The 17,826-nt window shown below is 44.1% G+C and overlaps 2 protein-coding genes across 10 annotated transcripts in view; one reads left to right on the top strand and one right to left on the bottom strand.

The window, feature by feature from the left end:
* Positions 1-1,754: 1,754 nt before the first annotated feature.
* Positions 1,755-17,698, bottom strand: LOC147115519 (stress-associated endoplasmic reticulum protein 1). 8 transcript variants are annotated; one of them, XR_015078631.1, is made up of 6 exons: positions 17,612-17,698; positions 12,996-13,120; positions 11,035-11,110; positions 10,424-10,632; positions 8,508-8,680; positions 1,755-2,817 (listed from the first exon to the last, which is right to left on the bottom strand). XR_015078631.1 is itself a non-coding variant. In XM_085989817.1 (4 exons), the coding sequence occupies exons 2-4, from the start codon at positions 13,077-13,079 to the stop codon at positions 2,777-2,779; spliced, it is 201 nt and encodes a 66-aa protein (XP_085845943.1). In that variant the 5' UTR covers positions 13,080-13,120; positions 17,342-17,444; the 3' UTR covers positions 1,755-2,776. The 8 variants fall into 8 exon arrangements, 1 of the variants encoding a protein (XP_085845943.1); XR_015078633.1 differs by having other exon boundaries at positions 17,587-17,680; XR_015078628.1 differs by lacking the exon at positions 17,612-17,698 and adding an exon at positions 17,342-17,448.
* Positions 17,693-17,826, top strand: part of eif2a (eukaryotic translation initiation factor 2A) — a 55,968-nt gene continuing 55,834 nt past the window's right edge. The window contains exon 1 of one of the 2 annotated variants that reach the window (XM_085989815.1): positions 17,693-17,797. In XM_085989815.1, coding sequence (XP_085845941.1) covers positions 17,770-17,797 — 28 coding nt within the window. In that variant the 5' untranslated portion in view covers positions 17,693-17,769. The remainder of the gene's footprint in view (positions 17,798-17,826) is intronic. The other variant, XM_085989816.1, reaches the window with a different exon arrangement.

Below are 17,826 nucleotides of genomic sequence, written 5' to 3'. Positions count from 1 at the left end.
ATTCTGTATTATGTCTCTCCCAGTCCTTTGTGCAACCTTGTTTCTAATTTTAAATGCTGCTGCCCAACCCCCTGCCGAATTAGTTTAAACCCATCCCCACAGCACCAGTTAACCTACCTGCAAGGCTATTGATCCCATCTCTGTTCAGGTGCAACCCGCCCATCTTGAACAGGTCCCTCCTGCCACAGAACTGGCCCCAATGTCCCAGGAATCTGAAGCCCTCCCTCCTGCAACAAGTCTCTAGCCACACATTAACCTGCCACATTGTCCTATTTCTACTCGCTAGCGCGTGGCAGTGGGAGTAATCCAGAGATTATTACCTTTGAGATCCTGCTTTTTAAAACTTCCTCGCTAGCTCCCTACACTCCTGACTGCAGGACCTCAACCCTGTTTGTCATTGGTTCTGACATGGACGATGACTTCTGCCTCTCCTCCCCCCCCCTGCAGAATGTTCTGCACCCTCTCAGTGATATGGGGGTTGCAGTACATCACATTTTAACAAAAACTTTGTTAAGCAGTAACTGGCAATGCTCACAGATAGTGTAAGACAGGTTCATGCAATGGAGCAGTTAAGCAGAGAATGATGTGAATGTCCAATGCTGCTCTTAATCCTAATGGGTTAAACATCACCCTCTCCAAAGCCTTGGGGGGGGGGGGGGGGGGGGGGGGGCGATCATTAAACTCAAGAGGTGGTCTGAATGAACTTGTATTCTGGGAGCTGCTATCCAGAATACATGCAGTTACACTGGTATGTTCTGGGAATTGCAGTTTGCCAACCATCAATCCTCTTCATTCAGGACCAGCGATAGCTGATGTAGTTAAAGGTCCACGAACTCGGGTCCCAGGAACAAAGATAGAAATATTGCTGGAGAGATTTTAAATACAAAAATAAACTTTAATGGTTAAGTATAACATTTTTTGTGAATAATTTTCTTTATTACGATAGCAAAATACTGCAGATGCTGGAAATCTGAAATAACAGAAAAAGCCGGAAAAACTCAGCAGGCCAGGCTACATCCGTGGAGAGAGAAACAGAATTAACGTTTCAGGACAAAACCCTTCTTCAGAACCCTGCTCGCAGCGACTTTGCTGCATCTGTTTCTCTCTCCAATTTTCTTTATTACATTTGTTCTGTTACAAACCTTCTTAATACTATGGCCTCAGGTTAGAGAGACGGCAGCCGACAGCAGTTTCAAAAAGATTTTGCCAATTCCATTGCTTCCCCTCTCGCTGGTAGTTTTGCTGGTCATTGGTTGTCTCCATGACTCCTCGGCACTTCTTGATGGAAGAAAATGGGAAGACAAACTACTTTTTTATTGGTAGGTTCTCTGCCTGCTCAGTCAGTCAGCTTTATGAACAGGGCACTTGAGCCAAGCAGGTGCAAGTGAGAGACATGCAAGTGGAATGCAGGCTTTATAGATGCAGCACCACCACTGGTGGGAGAATGTAATTACAGCGTGACAGGTTTACATTGGCAGTTTTCATTATAAATTCTTGTGTCCAAATTTTTATAATGAAAATATAAGCAAGGATCAAATACATGATTTAAAATAAGGACTGAATTACATGTCTGTCCGATGATCCCCCACCCGCTAACCCCACTTCACCAGAAGACTATACCTGGCTTCAACTTCCAATGGAAAATCAACTACAGCAGTATGCATGTATGGTCCTTGAAGGTAATTATTTATCACACTGTTCCGAAGTCATTTATATTTGAGGGCGACGAGATTTAAATGAGTACATCAGCCAAATCAAGCAAAAATATATTTATTTGGGCGACAAATGCTGCAGTTGCTTACAGTCAAACACAGTCGATTGGTCCTGATAAGACAAAGCAGCAACCAAGCGGTCAGGAAATGTGGCGATATCAGCATGCCGTGATTTACAACATTATCAGACAGTACAGTGTTGACAGTGGAGAAGCTGCTTGTATTTTGCTCGTTTCAGTTACCGCCGAGAGAAGAAACTGCCTGTGAACACAACTTTGAACCGGCTGTGCTTGCCCCTGAAGTGAATGGGAAAGCTTTCGATTCGAAGAATGCCGGTGCACGCTTTCAGCACCCGGATTGCTTCAGGTCTCTTAAAACCCAACCTTCCCCCTGCCCCCCCAACCCCACCCATTCTCGTCTCTCTCCCAAAAAATTAGACCTAGTCTATTACATCGATCAGACATTAAAACATTTTAAGACATTAGAGATAGATCACTCTTATTTCAACAAAAAAATCAAAATCAATTTACTTTCAAAAATCAGAGAAGTATTCCCATCTAAGTCCTAAAATGGTTGTACATTTTAATATACAAAAGAAGGCACTTTTCTGGAATTATAAATTTAATTTAGAAAGATGCACATTTTGTATCTCAAAGTGGACAGGCAGCAGAACCATCTTCTCTACAATTTTAAAGGATTCATGAAAGAATGGGCAAATTTTTTTTTTGAATACACAAAAAAGGTTCTTACCTACATACCAACTATATATGATAAAATATTCACATTAAATATGAACTTACAAACGGTTTCCCTGATTAAAATACAAAATTAAATTGCTGGATGGCTTTTACTGTATCCTTGCCTTCTTGGGACACACGAAGGAATGAACTAGACTTTTAGCAACACCATGGAATTAAAAGTTTCTTTCAAAAGCAATCACAGAAAGATTAATTCTGTAAGATCCATTGTTTGTAAGCCAAAGGAAGTGTTGGAATGGTCAGACTCATAGCTGGAATTAACAGCAAGACACTTAAAAAGGTACAGAACTTTGAACTTTGTCCATTTCACATGCCCATCCGGATACTCTGAATAATCTGGAAGATAGCTGCAGGGGGGAAAATAAAAGAAATAGAGAGAGTAAGTTATTTTAAAATCAAATGAAAAATTAACAAATCTTGTAAGAGCTACTGTCACTGCCAGGACTTCTTAAAAAAAAGTTACATAAAATTATTTTAAAAAACAAAGTTAAGTGCAGACGACACCAGCAGAGAACTGGCTTGAAGGAATCCTGGGCCTGCAAGGGAACTGAATTAATTGACACCTTTTGAAATATGAGAAGGCTGGTGCAGCTTTGGTTTGCACATTCATTCAATGTTTTCACACTGATGGAATGAACTGCAGTCACTATTCAAACATCTAAAAAAAAATTTGCAGACTCCAAATTCGACTCACAACGAAAGGAGGTTCTGAAGACGACATTTCACACAACCGCAGCTTCAGTTAACATTTAGAAAGCTGTTTTTGTGATAGACAATGGTAGGCGACTGTTCAGAGAAAGGAAGTGCTTACTGTAGAAGTTAATGGCCATCTGCCGAATTGCTTCAGCAAAAATAGATTTTTTTAAATGTAGGTTGGCAAATCAAATACATAGCCACTAATCGCAGGATTTTCTAGTGGGCTATTATGAGGAGCACTTCTAGCAGACTGTCAAACACATTGTTCCTCCAATACAGGAAACTCTATTATCCGGCACCAACGGGACTGGCGTGGTGCCGGTTTATCAAAAGGTCCGGATTACAGAGAGGTATAGTTTAAAAGGTACGAGAGCTCCGTACACAGCAACAAATCCAGGCTTCCCTGTTGCTTAGCAACATGTGCAGGAACTCCGGCCACAGACCAAGCATCCCTGTTGCTTAGCAACAAGTGCAGGAACCCCCGATTACACAGCCACAGATCCAGGAACGGCCACTAATATGAAGTAAAACTTACCTGAACCTACTCCTGAATTTTGCCGGTTAACAGAGATTTCCGGTTATTTAGGTACCGGTTAAAAGAGAGTTTCCTGTACCTTCTCCACAAGAAGGTCCGTAAACCAGCTCCTGAAAGAATGACCCTGCAAGATGTTCTTATCACTCTACCATACACATCTGAAAAAATCTGCAGGAATACACCTTCCCTGTCAACCACGTCCTTAAGATCAGCAACTCCCCAACATAATGGGCATGTGATGTTTATCGATATCAAGACAATCTAATGAATTGCTTATTGTGTACAGTTTCCGAGCCTTTAAAAAATAAAACCAACAATGAATACACTATGCTTTAACACAACATTTAAAGCAACTCTTTCTCCAAATCCTCTCCGTGGAAAAATTGTCAAAAGATCCCAAAATGTGCCTGTTGGTACACCATCCTGCTGATGGAAGATGGGAGCCGACAACTAAATACTGGAGGAAGAAACAGTTGGGCATGAAGCTCTCCTTGCTGCAGATCGGTTGATGGTGGCACCGTCAGATCTTGAGCCTGGATTCCAGTGTAGGAACATCAGACCTGACAAGGCTCATAAGCTGGGAACCATGGCCAAGCAAGATTACATTACTTGTGGCCACATGCATCCAGTATCAAAGGTATTTACAGTAAGCCAGTGCATCAGCGGCAGTCAGCTGAAGTCTGCCCGTAGCCTTCAGTATGTTGTTGAAAAGCGATCTGCACATCACTGCGGTGCAGAGTGCTCTCTTATAGCATTGGGTGGGTAAAGACTCTTGTCCTGTTCATTGTTGACTAGTTTCCCCCCTTCTACACGGGCAAGGTACACAGAAGCAGGGAACCCGGGCCGACTCCTCTCCCAATCTTTTTCCTAACCCAGGGCGCACACCAATGGGCACTGTGCGATCAGTTCACAAGATGTGGATTTGCACTGAAGCTCCACATGGTAAGCTACTTGTCCTGGAACTAGAGAGCCCAGCAGCTTCCACAGAAAAGAAAGCCATTGCACTCTTGTACACCTTCTGGGAGTCTGTGTCAGAGGCCTGGAATTGGTGTATAGCCTCAGCAAGTGTAATTTATGGATATAAGAATGGAAGAAAAATGGGGGCATAGGCACTCAGCTGCAATTCAACTCCTGCCTCTATGAAGGCATTCAGAGGGAGCCGGGCTCATCAATACCCTGAGAGGACTGGGGGAAGAAAAGGCATGGCAGTCATCCCATGGCATTTGAGAGTACCCGAGAGATTAGCCCACAGCAGCACTGGCAGTGCCCAGGAGCAAGTCTCTAGCCTATCCTTCACCTAGTTAGTGCAGGAAGACTTGGGGAAAGGAACAAAGTAAAAAATAAATTGTACAAAAATGTTTTTTGGACACTTTGAAAAAGGCACAGGACAAGGATACTAGAAATACTTTTGAATTAAAAAGTATCTAATGCTTGCTCTCTTATACTCAATACTCGAGAAAAAAAGGTTTATGGATGATGCTGCATTTCGTCCTGTCAAAAATGCACATCTTACTTTATTGTCTGTTATTTGAAGTCATGGTCCAAGTTTTGCCTGTCAAAATGCCAGAAGTGTGCTAATGCCCCCCCCCCCTCCCCCCAAACTCCTTATTACATAGGAACGGCACTAGGACGTTCAGTCCCTCGAGCCTGTTCCACCATTCAAAGGGATCATGGCTGATCTGTATCTTAACTCCATCCACCCAACTTGGTTCCATATCCTTTTATACCCTTGTCCAGCAAAAATCTATCGCTCAGATTTAAAATGATTAATTGACTGCTTTTCATGGGAGAGAGTGCAACCCTTTGTGTGAAGAAGTGTTTCCCAACTTCTCTCCTGAATGACCTGGCTCTGATTTTAAGGTTATTTCCCTTTGTCCGGGACTCCCCGCACCAACGGAAAAAGTTTCTCTCTCTCTCTCTCTACCCTGTCAATTCCTTTCAAAATCCTAAAAACATCAATCAAATCACCCCTTAACCTTCTGTATTCCAGGGAATACAAAGAGTTTTTGTAATCTGTCATCGTAATCTAATCCTTGGAGCCCTGGTAACATTCTGATGAATCTGCACTGCACTCCTTCCAAGGCCAATACATACTTTTAGTTGGTCATATAGGTCTGTAAAAAAGGATGGCAGAAAGCTGACCATTTATTTGTAAATCATATTATACAATGTCGCATGTACTTAGTTAAAGAACAGCATATTTCAAGTGGCTACGTGGCATAGCCATTATACTGCACCCTGGGGAATCTGCAAAAATAAAAATCAATAAAATCACATATTTTAATGGGGTCATTGTGACCGTGTACACACAGCAGTGATGGTTTAACAGCAATGTGAAACCTTTGCCAACAGGCATAAATATTACTATTAAAGGAGAACTCCTACCTTCACCACCACTTCCCCCACCTCCGACTTTAACAGTTAATCTGAGGCTGAACCACACTGTTTGCAAACTTGGTGTCATACTTGACCCTGAAATGAGCTTCCAACCACATAGCCGCAGCATAACTAAGCCCGCCTATTACCACCTCTATAACATCGCCCGTCTCCGTCCCTGCCTCAGCTGATCTGCTGCTGAAACCCTCATCCATGCCTTTGTTACCTCTAGACTTGACTATTCCAACGCACTCCTGGCTGGCCTCCCACATTCCACCCTACGTAAACTTGAGGTCATCCAAAACTCGGCTGCCCGTGTCCTAACTCGCACCAAGTCCCATTCGCCCATCACCCCTATGCTTGCGGTTAAGCAGCACCTCGATTTGAAAATTCTCATCCTTGTTTTCAAATCCCTCCATGGCCTCGCCCCTCCCTATCTCTGTAATCTCCGCAAGCCCCCCCACGATATCTGCACTCTTCTAATTCTGCCCTCGAGCATCCCCGATTATAAATCGCTCAACCACTGGTGGCCGTGCCTTCTGTTGCCTGGGCCCTAAGCTCTGGCACTCCCTGCCTAAACCTCGCTACCTCGTCAGACACTCCTTAAAACCTACCTCTTTGACCAAGCTTTTGATCACCTGCCCTAATTTATCCTTATGTGGTTGTCAAATTTTTTTGTCTTAAAATACTCCCGTGAAGCACCTTCGGATGTTTTACGACGTTAAAGGCGCTATATAAATACAAGTTGTTGTTGTTGAATTACAGCTACAGGAAACTTTCGATTTACCGGCACCTAAATAACCGGAAATCTCGGTTAACTGGCAAAATTCAGGAGTAGGTTCAGGTAAGTTTTACTTCATATTGTACTTGCCTTCCTCGATCTGTTGCTGTGCAAGGGTGTGGCTGCAGCTGTTGCTAAGCTAGAGATGCTTGGAACTTGTGGCCATTGTTCTGAACCTGTTGCTAAGCAACAGGGTTTGTTGCTTTATACTGAGCTCTCAGCTCTCCGTATCTTTTACTATAGCTTTCAGTTATCCGGAATTTTTGATGAACCGGCACCACGTCGGTCCCGTCGGTGCCGGATAAAAAAAGGTTTCCTGTATTTGTTTTCACCACCTTTGTTGATTTGAAGAAATTCAGTCTATTAAACACCTCTCCAAACAACAGCATGGACACTCTCCCTTCCTTCAGAGTCTGCTGGAGGAACAGTTGCCTATTGGATACAGATTCAATAGTCATAGAATCATAGAAATTTACATCACAGGCGGCCATTCGGCCCATCATGCCTGTGTCGGCTGAAAAAGAGCTATCCAGCTTAATCCCACTTTCCAGCTCTTGGTCGTAGCCTTGTAGGTTATGGCAGTTCAAAAAGGGAATTGGATAAATACTTGGAGAAAAAATTGCAGGGACATAGGGAAAGAGCGGGGGAGTGGAACTAACTTGATTGCTCTTCGACAAAGCCAGCACAGACTCAATGGGCCGAATGGCCTCCTTCTGTGCTGTACTATTCTATGATTCGGTTTTAAAATAAACCAATAGGGGTGATGCTGGGTTGCCCCAGTGACACTAGAAGAAAGGCAACTGCATAAGTGCCCCCTCAAACTGAAGAGGCACCACTAATATAATTAAACATAAAATCTAATTCATAATTCAAAGCATATTATCGGTGTCGACGAGACAATCTGTTCCCTGCGATGCCCACTGACTGCGGAAGAACACTGCACGTTCCCTTTCCAAGGCTACCCAGGCACGGACTAGACAGCGAACGAGAGGCAGGCAGCCAGAGCGACAATCCCCTGCAGGCCGCACTCATCCTGGACCCCGTGAATGACCGCCTTCGCTAGACCCGGGGCAGACCTAAGAGAAGGTCCTACGACTTGGCCGCGCCCCCACCCGCCGGAGGAATCAGTTATTGACAGGATTTCCCTCGGAATAGTATTACATGTCTCTACGTCTTTCAAAAAAGGTTACAAGAAAAGACAAGGTGTTGTATGGGGGCACTAAAGAAGCCGGGATTGTTCGTCTAAGAGCAGAGACAGTCGAGGGAGATTTAACAGAGGTGTTCAAAATTATGAAGGGTTTTAATAAGAGTAACTAGGGAGCAACTATTTCCACTGACAGGAGGGTTGGTAACCAGAGGATACAGATGTAAGTGGCAAAAGAGCCTGCAGGGGGAGATGAGAATTTTGTTTACGCAGCAAGTTATGATGATCTGGAATGCGCTGCCTGAAAGGGGGGTGGAAGCAGATTCAATAGTAACTTTCAAAAGGAAATTGGATAAATACTTGAAACGGGGGGAAATAGTAAGGGCTATGGGGAAAGAGCAGGGGAGTGGGACAAATTAGACAGCTCTTTCTCGGCATAGGCACGATGGGCCGAATGACCCCCTCCCCTTCTGTGCTGTATGATTCTATGATAAATGTGTTCTACCTGAAACATTAACCCATCTTTCTCTTTCAGATGATCAGCCTGGTGTACATTTCTGGCATTTTCGGTTTCTGTGATGATTAGCTGGGGCAGTATTTTGCACACCAGTGCCCGAAACTCTTTTTAAAAACGGGGTCACTGATTCAGCAGGTACTGCAGGAAGGAAGAGCCACTACCTTTGCGAAGGAAAACATGGATATTAGACAGAAGATATTTTTCCGAGGAACACAGAATGCGAGAACGGAGCCACAGCAAGTAAGCTCGTCAACATTCACCATTCTAAAACTGACCAAAGCTTTTTTCCCCCCCCTCAAGGTCACTTTTAGATAAAGCTGATGAAAACAGGGAAAAATATAAGTCAAGGTGATGCACATATATTCCAAATACAAACACTGCTGCATTTAATATCTCTGTTAATTAGCCATGGAATTAGATCAGCTTAAGGAGCATTTGATACTAGCTGTGCTACCAGAAAGGCAGTCAAAGCAGAAGTTAAATACTTGCTCAAAGGGTTGGAATGTGGAAAAGGAACAAGTCATAGAATCATACAGCACAGAATGAGGCCATTCGGTCCATCGTGCCTGTGCCGGCTCTTTGAAAGCTATCCAATTAGTCCTGCTCTTTCCCCATAGCTCTGCAAATTATTCCTTTTCAAGTATTTATACAATTCTCTTTTGAAACTTACTACTGAATCTGCTTCTATCACCTTTTCAGGCAGTGAGTGTATTCCAGATCATCACTGCGTAAACAAAATTCTCATCTCCCCTCTGTTTTCTTTGCCAATTATCTTAAATAATTGTCCCAGATCGCTCTTGCATACCTTACAGAAGTTGTTGGTTTAAGAGCAGGATTTTCAAAAGTCTGGTTAACTAGTCTAGTCTTTTATCCAAGGAACAGTGCATTTTCTGGCTGGAAAGAGCGAGAGCACGTGCGTGAGAGAGAGCACGCGCGCGAGTCAAGGGGAACAGAAGCGAAGGCTGTAGGAATGTGGAGAATGGAGGGAACTGAATTATCTTCACCCACCTTTGTCTCGCTAGATTATTGCTGGTAGATTATTATTTTCATAATCCAGGTGAAAGTATTTACAGAGAACACTATGGGCACCTTGAGAGCAAAATGGCCAAAAGTCAAATTTATAGAACAGCAACACGTTAAAAGCAAGGAGGCATGTAAAAGGTTTAGCAAACCACAATGGTTAAAGGGCAGTTGATTTAACGAAGTAATCCTGGAGTGCAACAATATATATATAATATATACTCTTCTGGGCATACCTGCGCACTAAAGCAATCTGCACTACAGCCAAGCAAGAAACAGATGTACATCACATGCATGGCCGAGTATCCTGGTTAAAAAACACAAATGTACTCTACCCATCATGCAAAATGTTTATTTTCTAATTGAAGTCTTCCCCTCTCATATTACAATGTGCTACGTGGCAGCATTCAGGAGCCACAACGGCAACAAGTGCAAAGTAACTGGGAACACGACAGATGTTTAGAAAGAGTTCCAAGGTCACAAAGATAAGTACAGATGAGGTAGGCCAGTCTGTTCCTTCAGCTCATCTTTCCATCAAAACCTGCAACTCCAGCACAGCATCCAGCTGCCTCTTGAATGACTCGTTCTACTACCCAGAACATCTTTATAAGTACAAAAGCAAAATGCTGCAGATGCCAGGAATCGGAAATAAAAACAGAAAACGCTGGAAATACTCAGCAGGTCAGGCAGCACCTGTGGAGTGAGAAACAGAGTTAACGTTTCAGGTCGATGACCTTTCATCAGAACTGAAACGTTAACTCTGTTTCTCTCGCCACGGATGCTGCCCGACCAGCTGATTATTTCCAGCATTTGCTGTTTTTACATCTTTTTAAGTATCAGGCAGTGTGTAAAGAAGTGCTTCCTGGCATCAGTCCTGAACCTACCTTTTATCAGTTTGCACCCATGTCATCTGGTGCTGCAGTTGTGGTTCGACTTGAAATAGTGCTCAGGATTAATATTTTTTATTCCATTTAGTTTCTTATACGGTACCATTGTAAAAGATCTCCTCTCATACACCTGCTTTCAAAGCTGGGTGGCGTGAAAGGAACATTCACTAGAGGGGCCAGGAAACAGCAGTCCACCATGACAGATTCTCCAAAAGCCAGAAGCAAAAAGGAGGGTGGAAAGAAATGAAATAAAAATAAATCAAATTGAAAGAACACGCAAGACTTTCAGAAAAAGTCAGATCCTCAATTAAAACAACAGAAATTAATTCTATTTTCTACTGAACGGTGTTAACTTTTGATTAAATGCAAGCTGCCTGAAAACAAGCTCCTTAGAAAACATTAGGCTTTGTGAAGTGCAATATCCATGAGCAACAAGTTTTGAACAGTCTTCATTTCACACAAGCTGTTTTCATGTAGCGCATCTTCCGAATTTGAAGATTTGCGACTGTTTTAACCAGATTTTATTCACAAAAGGGAGGAAATTTCAGGCAGCTTAAATATAGATTCAAACACCAGATCAGAGTTCAAATAAAAGTAAAAAGAATTACCTGATCCGCAAACAACGAAAATGAAAAGTGCCAACAGCCAGGGACCAACTGATGATTTTTCGTCCGGTGTTGTTTTCTGTAATGACAATAGACATGCCACTGTTAATGGTACACAGGCTCCATTAGTACGACCTTGTGTGACTGAAATATAAAAGGAACAACACACGCAACGGCCAACACCATGGGACAGTTCACGACGGGGTGGCCGGACTGGTATTACGGGCGCACGCACGCAGACACACACGCGGTTGATGTGGTGTACATCGATTTAGGCTTGCCAGCAAAGTTGAAGCCCATGGAATAAAAGAGACACTGGCTGCATGGATACGAAATTGGCTAAGTGACAGGAAACAGAGAGTAGCGGTAAACGGTTGATTTTCAGACTGGGGGAAGGTACACAGTGGTGTTCCCCAGGGGTCGGTACTAGGACCACTGCTTTTCTTGATATATATTAATGACTTGGACTTGGGTGTACAGGGCACAATTTCAAAATTTGCAAATGACAAAACATGGAAGTATAGTGAACAGTGAGGAGCACAGTGATAAACTTCAAGAGGACATAGACAGGCTGGTGGAATGGGCGGGCTCATGGCAGATGAAATTTAATGCAGAAAAGTGTAAAGTGATGCATTTTGGTAGGAAGAACGAGGAGAGGCAATATAAACTAAAGGGTACAATCCTAAAGGGGGTGCATGAACACAGAGAGACCTGGGGGTATATGTGCACAAATCGTTGAAGGTGGCAGGGCAGGTTGAGAAAGTGAATATAAAAGCTTATGGGATCCTGAGCTTCACAAATAGAGGTATAGAGTACAGAAGCGTGGAAGTTATGATGAACCTTTATAAAACACTGGTTCAGCCTCAACTGGAGTATTGTGTCCAATTCTGAGCACCGCAATTTAGGAAGGATGTGAAGGCCTTAGAGAGGGTGCAGAAAAGATTTACGAGGATGATTCCAGGGATGAGGGACTTCAGTTACGTGGATAGACTGGAGAAGCTGGGATTGTTCTCCTTAGAGCAGAGAAGCTTGAGAGGAGATTTGATAGAGGCGTTCAAAATCATGAGTGGTCTAGACAGAGGAGGGAGAGAGAAACTGTTCCCATTGGCAGAAGGGTTGAGAACCAGAGGACACAGATTTAAGGTGATTGGCAAAAGAACCAAAGGCGGCATAAGAAAAAACTTTTTACGCAGCGAGTGGTTAGGATCTGGAATGCACTGCCTGAAAGGGTGGTGGAGGTAGACTCACTCACGGCTTTCAAAAGGGAGTTGGATAAGTACCGTTCAGGGCTACGGGGAAAGGGCGGAGGAGTGGGACTAGCTGAGGTACTCTTGCAGAAAGCCGGCACGGGCTCGACAGGCTGAATGGAAGGCGGCCATTCTATGATTATATTCTATCCCAGCCTGGAGCACCTCAGTGGTACATTACAATACCCGCTGGTTAGTAGTCCTTGGTAAGGGATTGGCAAGGACTAAAAATCACATCAGTGAGAAAGGGCACACTGAATAAACAGTGACAAAGTCACAAATGGGTACTGAAGGTCTTCCTGGTAAGTGGGGAAGGAAAAGGTTAGATTGAGCAATTACCAATTGAGTATCTTCTTTTTATAGGTGCACTTTTTAGATGCTTTCGATTTCAATTTTCTGGACGCTACTATAAGATGGTATTTCAGTGCTGCCTGAAGCTCCCCGTGCAGCCATTTTCATTTCTCTGCAATGCGGTTTGGCCACCCTATTGAAAATCCCAAATAGGGTTTGGATGGGGGGAAAAAAATTAGATTCTTAAAGCCTCAATTATTAGTTGTACAGTCTAATCATTGAACCACTTGAGAGAAGTAAATCGAATCGAGACTTATATTTCATGATCAGCCACAAATCATATAATTCCACAGGGCCAAAGGACACGCCATACACTTAGTTCAACTTTATGGAACATTTAGAAAAGAGACGTAAACCAAAACTTACCGAACTTTTAGGAACATTCCCTCGCTGCGTGATGTTTTTACTGTGTTTCTCGTTTGCCATCCGGATCCTCTGTTTGGCCACCATTATTCCGCTGGTCCGATCTGTTTATTGACCACACAAACTGACTAAAATTCAACAAAAAAAAGTGTGAATTAATTCCAACTTCAAATGAAAGGAAATGAGTTTTAATTAGCATTTGAACTCGTAGTAAAATCTCAAAATGATTTAAAAAGGAGGAAATGGCAACTCAAAAGACCCACACTAATCTATTTAAAGTTTTTTTTCCCCATTCTGCCCCTTTCTTGGATATTCCCCCATCACCCCGAGCAGCTCCCAAGCCACTACCAAAGCTGCTCTGAAATGCTTAAGGATGGTCAGGGGTGACTTTTTTTTCCCCTTCTCTTTCGGGGAAGTGCCTGACCTTTACTTAACATCTTCCCATGTGGTGACAGCAGAGACTGGAAACTACGTATGACAACTGGGTCCAATGCCACGTCCTACCGACATGACATGCAAAACTGAGGGGCGGCTCCAACATGTTGCATTAACATTCCTTGCCTGAATGAAACCTCATGAACAGTTCTGCTTCGTGTCCTTACTGCCTCTGAGGAGTTTATATTCCTCTTATTGAATTAGCCCAATGACTACAAATGTATGCATATTTTATTCAAATCCACTGCACGCCGGTCGTCAAATAAGCTGCTGCTTTCACTTTGCAGATCAGCTAGTGCTTATGCAGGACAAAGACGGCATTGGCAGCAGAGTCTGGAAATGACAAGGCAGTCAATAAGAATTGGGAAGTAGGGAGGAGGGAGGCAAAGATGAGGCGATAACGCCGAACCAGTGAACAAGTTACTCAGACAACCCAATAAACTATTGCAGCATACTGCACGTCCTCCTCCACTGCCTCTACTCTGTGGGACTGACCTGCCACTTCTACCTACCCCAACACAAAGGCAACTTGCATTTATATAGCAACTTTAACCTAGGAAAACATCTCTAGGCGCTTCACAAGAGGCATAAACCAGACAAAAATAGATACCGAGACAAAGAAGGATATTAGAAGGGTCTGGTCAAAATGGTGGGTTGTAAAGTAGGAAAGGCGGAAGGGTTTAGGGCGGGAATTCCACGGAGTGAGGCCCAGACAGCTGAAGGCATGACTGCCAATGGGGGAGGGGGGTGCACAATAGGCCAGAGTCAGAGGTGAACGGGATTAGGGCTAGAGATAGGGTGGGGCACCGCCATGAAGAGATTTGAACACAAGAATGAAATTTAAAATTGGAAGGGGTGGGTGGAGAGAGACCAGGAGCCAAAGTAGGTCAGCAAGGACAGGGGTGATGGGTGAGCAAGACTTGGTGTGGGATAGGCAGCAGAGTTTCGGATGAACTGAAATTTATGGAGGGTGCAGGCACAACAGGACCCCGGCAGGAGACCATTGGAACAGTCGAGTGTGGAGGTGACAAAGGTATGGATGAGGGTTTCAGTGGCAGAGGCGGACGATGTTATGGAGGTGGAAGTAGACAGTCCTTGTGATGGAGGACCGCGCGAGGTCAAATAGGGTGCAAACAAGCTGGTTCAGCCCGAGACTATGGCCGAGGAGAGGGATGGAAAGGGTGGTGAGGATACAGAGTTTATTGGGGTGGCAGTAAAGACGATGGCTTCAGTCGTCCCACTGTTTAACTGGAGGAAATTGCAGTTCATCCAAGACTGGATATTGGACAAGATGTCCGATAACAGAATGGCAGTGGAGGGCACAAGAGAGGTAGTGGAGGGGTCAAAATAGGCTTCACCAGCGTACTTGTGGAAGCTGAACCCGTGTCTGCAGATTATGTCACCAAGGGGCTGCATGTAGTTGAAGGGGGCCAACAATCGATCCTTGGGGGGGACTCGAGGCAATGACGCGGGGTGGGAAGAGAAGCCGTTGCTAGAGATGCTTTACTTATGATTGGATAGGCAAGAGTGAAACCAAGTGAGGGTAATCCCATGGAGCTGGACAACGGAGGAAAGGAGTTGACGGAGGACGGTGTGGTCGACCATGTCAAAGGCTGCAGAGAGGTCGAGGAGGAATAATGCACCACCCACAGAGGATGTCATTTACATCTTTGGTTGCGGCTGTTTCAGTGCTGTGGCAAGGTTAGAAACCCGATTGGAGATATTCAAACATGGAGTTGCAGACAAGATGAGCACAGATTTTAGAAGTGACAACAGGTTCAAGAGAGGAAAGGGAGATTGGAGATAAGACGGTAGTTTTCAGGACATTCCCAAGGTCGGGAAAGGCACTAAAGTGCACGTCTTTCTTTTTTCGTACCAAATGTAAATTGTTGTATTTAACTTGCAATGTACTTTACTACTTAAAATACAGCTTAATAGTCATTATGTGATAAGCACAGACCGGATGCCATAAACTAAATGTGCAATAGTGGATGAAAGAGTTGATGCTCATTCTCATCCATATGTTGCATAAAACATGTTACATGCCAATCCAGTTTTTTTTTAATATAAAAGTAAATTTTTATTTTGAAACACGTCAGATTATCTTTTTAATGCTTATTTTCAAGTAATTCACAGGCAGAAAAACACCGTCAATAAAACACCGTCAATTCGAAAACAGTTCTGACACTAATTAAAGCTTTAAAAAAAAACAGGAATTAAACCATTATCTTTGCAGGTGAAGGTAGCACCAACACATTTCAAAAGGAGGCAAGTCACATTTGAGTTCAGCTGATTTATCCAATGCATGTAAGCAGAACAATTCCTAGAATAAAATAAAACAGTACAATAGGGATTCACATCTTTAATTCCACGTGGCAAATTACCACCTGCAGCCAATTTCTTTTTGAGGGGGTGGGGAAGAGGTACAGAGCAGATGCCACATGCAAGGCAGGCACTTGTTCTCCAGGTTTCCTCCCTCCCCCTTCCAAGCAACAGATTATACAGCACCACCAGCACTCGGGAGTAGTTCATCTCCATTCTCTTGGTGGGGAATGATGCGTGACGACTTGACGTGAGGAGGAGGTTAATTATTTTTTTAAAGCACACAAATAAAATCAACTTGTTTTCATTTAATTTGATGAAATCTCTTCCACTTCAACAAAAACCAAAAAAAAAGTTACCAGAAATGTGTTTCCTCTTCTAGTGAAACACGATCCTATTGTGCTAAAAGCTGCACAAGAGTGACAACCAGACTACGTGGACACAGCACTTGACCTTCTTGGCCCCATCCCTAAACCATTGCAAAATCTGATTACAACTGTCAGATACCAGTTTCCAAAACGTAGGTACGACGCCATATGGAAAGAGCACGCATTAAAAAAATCACACCTAGAAACATCAGAACTATAGCCACAAGCTTAGCCAGACAAACAAGAACAGGTAAACAGTTTTAGCATAGTTGGTAGCATTCTTGCCTCAGAGGCAGAAGGACATGGGTTCAAACTCCAGGCTATTTAAATACAAGATTGGGTATGTTGCATTATCAAAAGGTCCCATCCTTCATCCAAAGCACCATCGGTGGTTCTCACAGATGTTAAAAAGATCCCTTGGCACTATTCAAACAGTTTTCTCGAGTGTCCTGGACAACATTCCTCACTCAACCAACATCAAAATACCATTAACTTGGTCGTTCACCTCATTGTTGTTTGTGGAACCTGGATGTGGGCACATCACAACTGTCAAGACATTCTAACCCAAAACATTTCTGAAAGGCAGGAGAAGACACCACATAAGCAGATCATTCCCTCTTCTCATCAGGCACAACAAACACACACTAACCCTCACAACCCCGTCCACAGCACCGATTGAGAACCCCCAACCAACCCCCAAATTAAAAAAACATTGAGCCAATGGCAAGAACACCAAGCAATGCAAAAAAAACAGGCAAACACGTAGTGATCTCCAACCAGAAGAAGCACGCTCGTATCGACAACACCGAGTAGTAAAACACAACTGAATTGCATCGCCACCTTAATATTTCACATCTCAATCTTTACATTAGGAAAGGCAAGACATCCTCTTAAAAAATGGGGGCAAGAAAGAGGGGTCTTAAAGGCATTGTTTTTAAAAGCCATACATCTGGCCAATTGGTTATTTTTTTTATCTTAAAAAAAAATCTTATTTTAAACGTGTCTCACAAGGCTGGTGAGTCTGACACACAGAACATAAGGAACCTCGGTCGGTCCTTCAGCAGCAGCCCAGCCCCACTCACTCACTCAGCAGCTCGATGGCTGACACCTGCCTGGGGAGAAAGGGAAACAAACATACTGATTTAAATCACACACACGCACACTACTATTGTTAATTTAGCCCTGAGCTAGACAGAGGGGAGGGAGGGAGCGGGAGGCTCTCACCTGCTCGCCCGCCCGCCGCCTCTGCCGCCGCCCCGCTCCGAGCCCGAGGAGCCGCTGGAGGGCGAGCGGCAACGCGCGCCGGAAACACCCCCCCTCACCCTCCGCCCACACAACATAGTCCCTCCTCTCTCCCTCTCTTTCTCTCCTAAATCCTCCCCCAATCCCGCTTTACCCCCACCCCACACAACTCTTTGATTCCTAACAATTTATTTGACTGGATTGGGATGCGATCCGCCCCTCCTTACTTGGCAGTTTTTTTTTGTGGGTTACCTCATCACCCACCACCAACCACCAACCATTGGGTGAGGCGCGGAGGGAGACGACCAACCAGTCGCTCGAGCTACGTGTTGCTCGGCGGCGGCTCGGGCGCGACCTCTGAACCCGCGGCGAGGGGGGGGCGGGGTGCATGACGACACTTCCGACTTAAGATGGCGCTCTCCACGCCGTTGCTGGCAGGTTGGTGGCTTCTCTCACTTTTAAAAAAA

This window comes from Somniosus microcephalus, chromosome 6 (genome assembly GCF_052327205.1).
Source record: "Somniosus microcephalus isolate GS21.2 chromosome 6, FLI_Smic_1.0, whole genome shotgun sequence".
NCBI classification, from domain to species: domain Eukaryota; kingdom Metazoa; phylum Chordata; class Chondrichthyes; order Squaliformes; family Somniosidae; genus Somniosus; species Somniosus microcephalus.
Note: the sequence above shows the minus strand (reverse complement) of the source record. Positions and strands in the feature narration are given on the sequence as shown.

Excerpts from the sequence above, each read along its gene's own strand:
- LOC147115519 (XM_085989817.1), bottom strand. The coding sequence starts at position 13,079 with ATGGTGGCCAAACAGAGGATCCGGATGGCAAACGAGAAACACAGTAAA. Across the intron at positions 11,111-12,995 it reads GGAATGTTCCTAAAAGTTCG|AAAACAACACCGGACGAAAA; the intron begins GTAAGTTTTGGT and ends TTGTCATTACAG. Across the intron at positions 2,818-11,034 it reads TTTCGTTGTTTGCGGATCAG|CTATCTTCCAGATTATTCAG; the intron begins GTAATTCTTTTT and ends TCCCCCCTGCAG.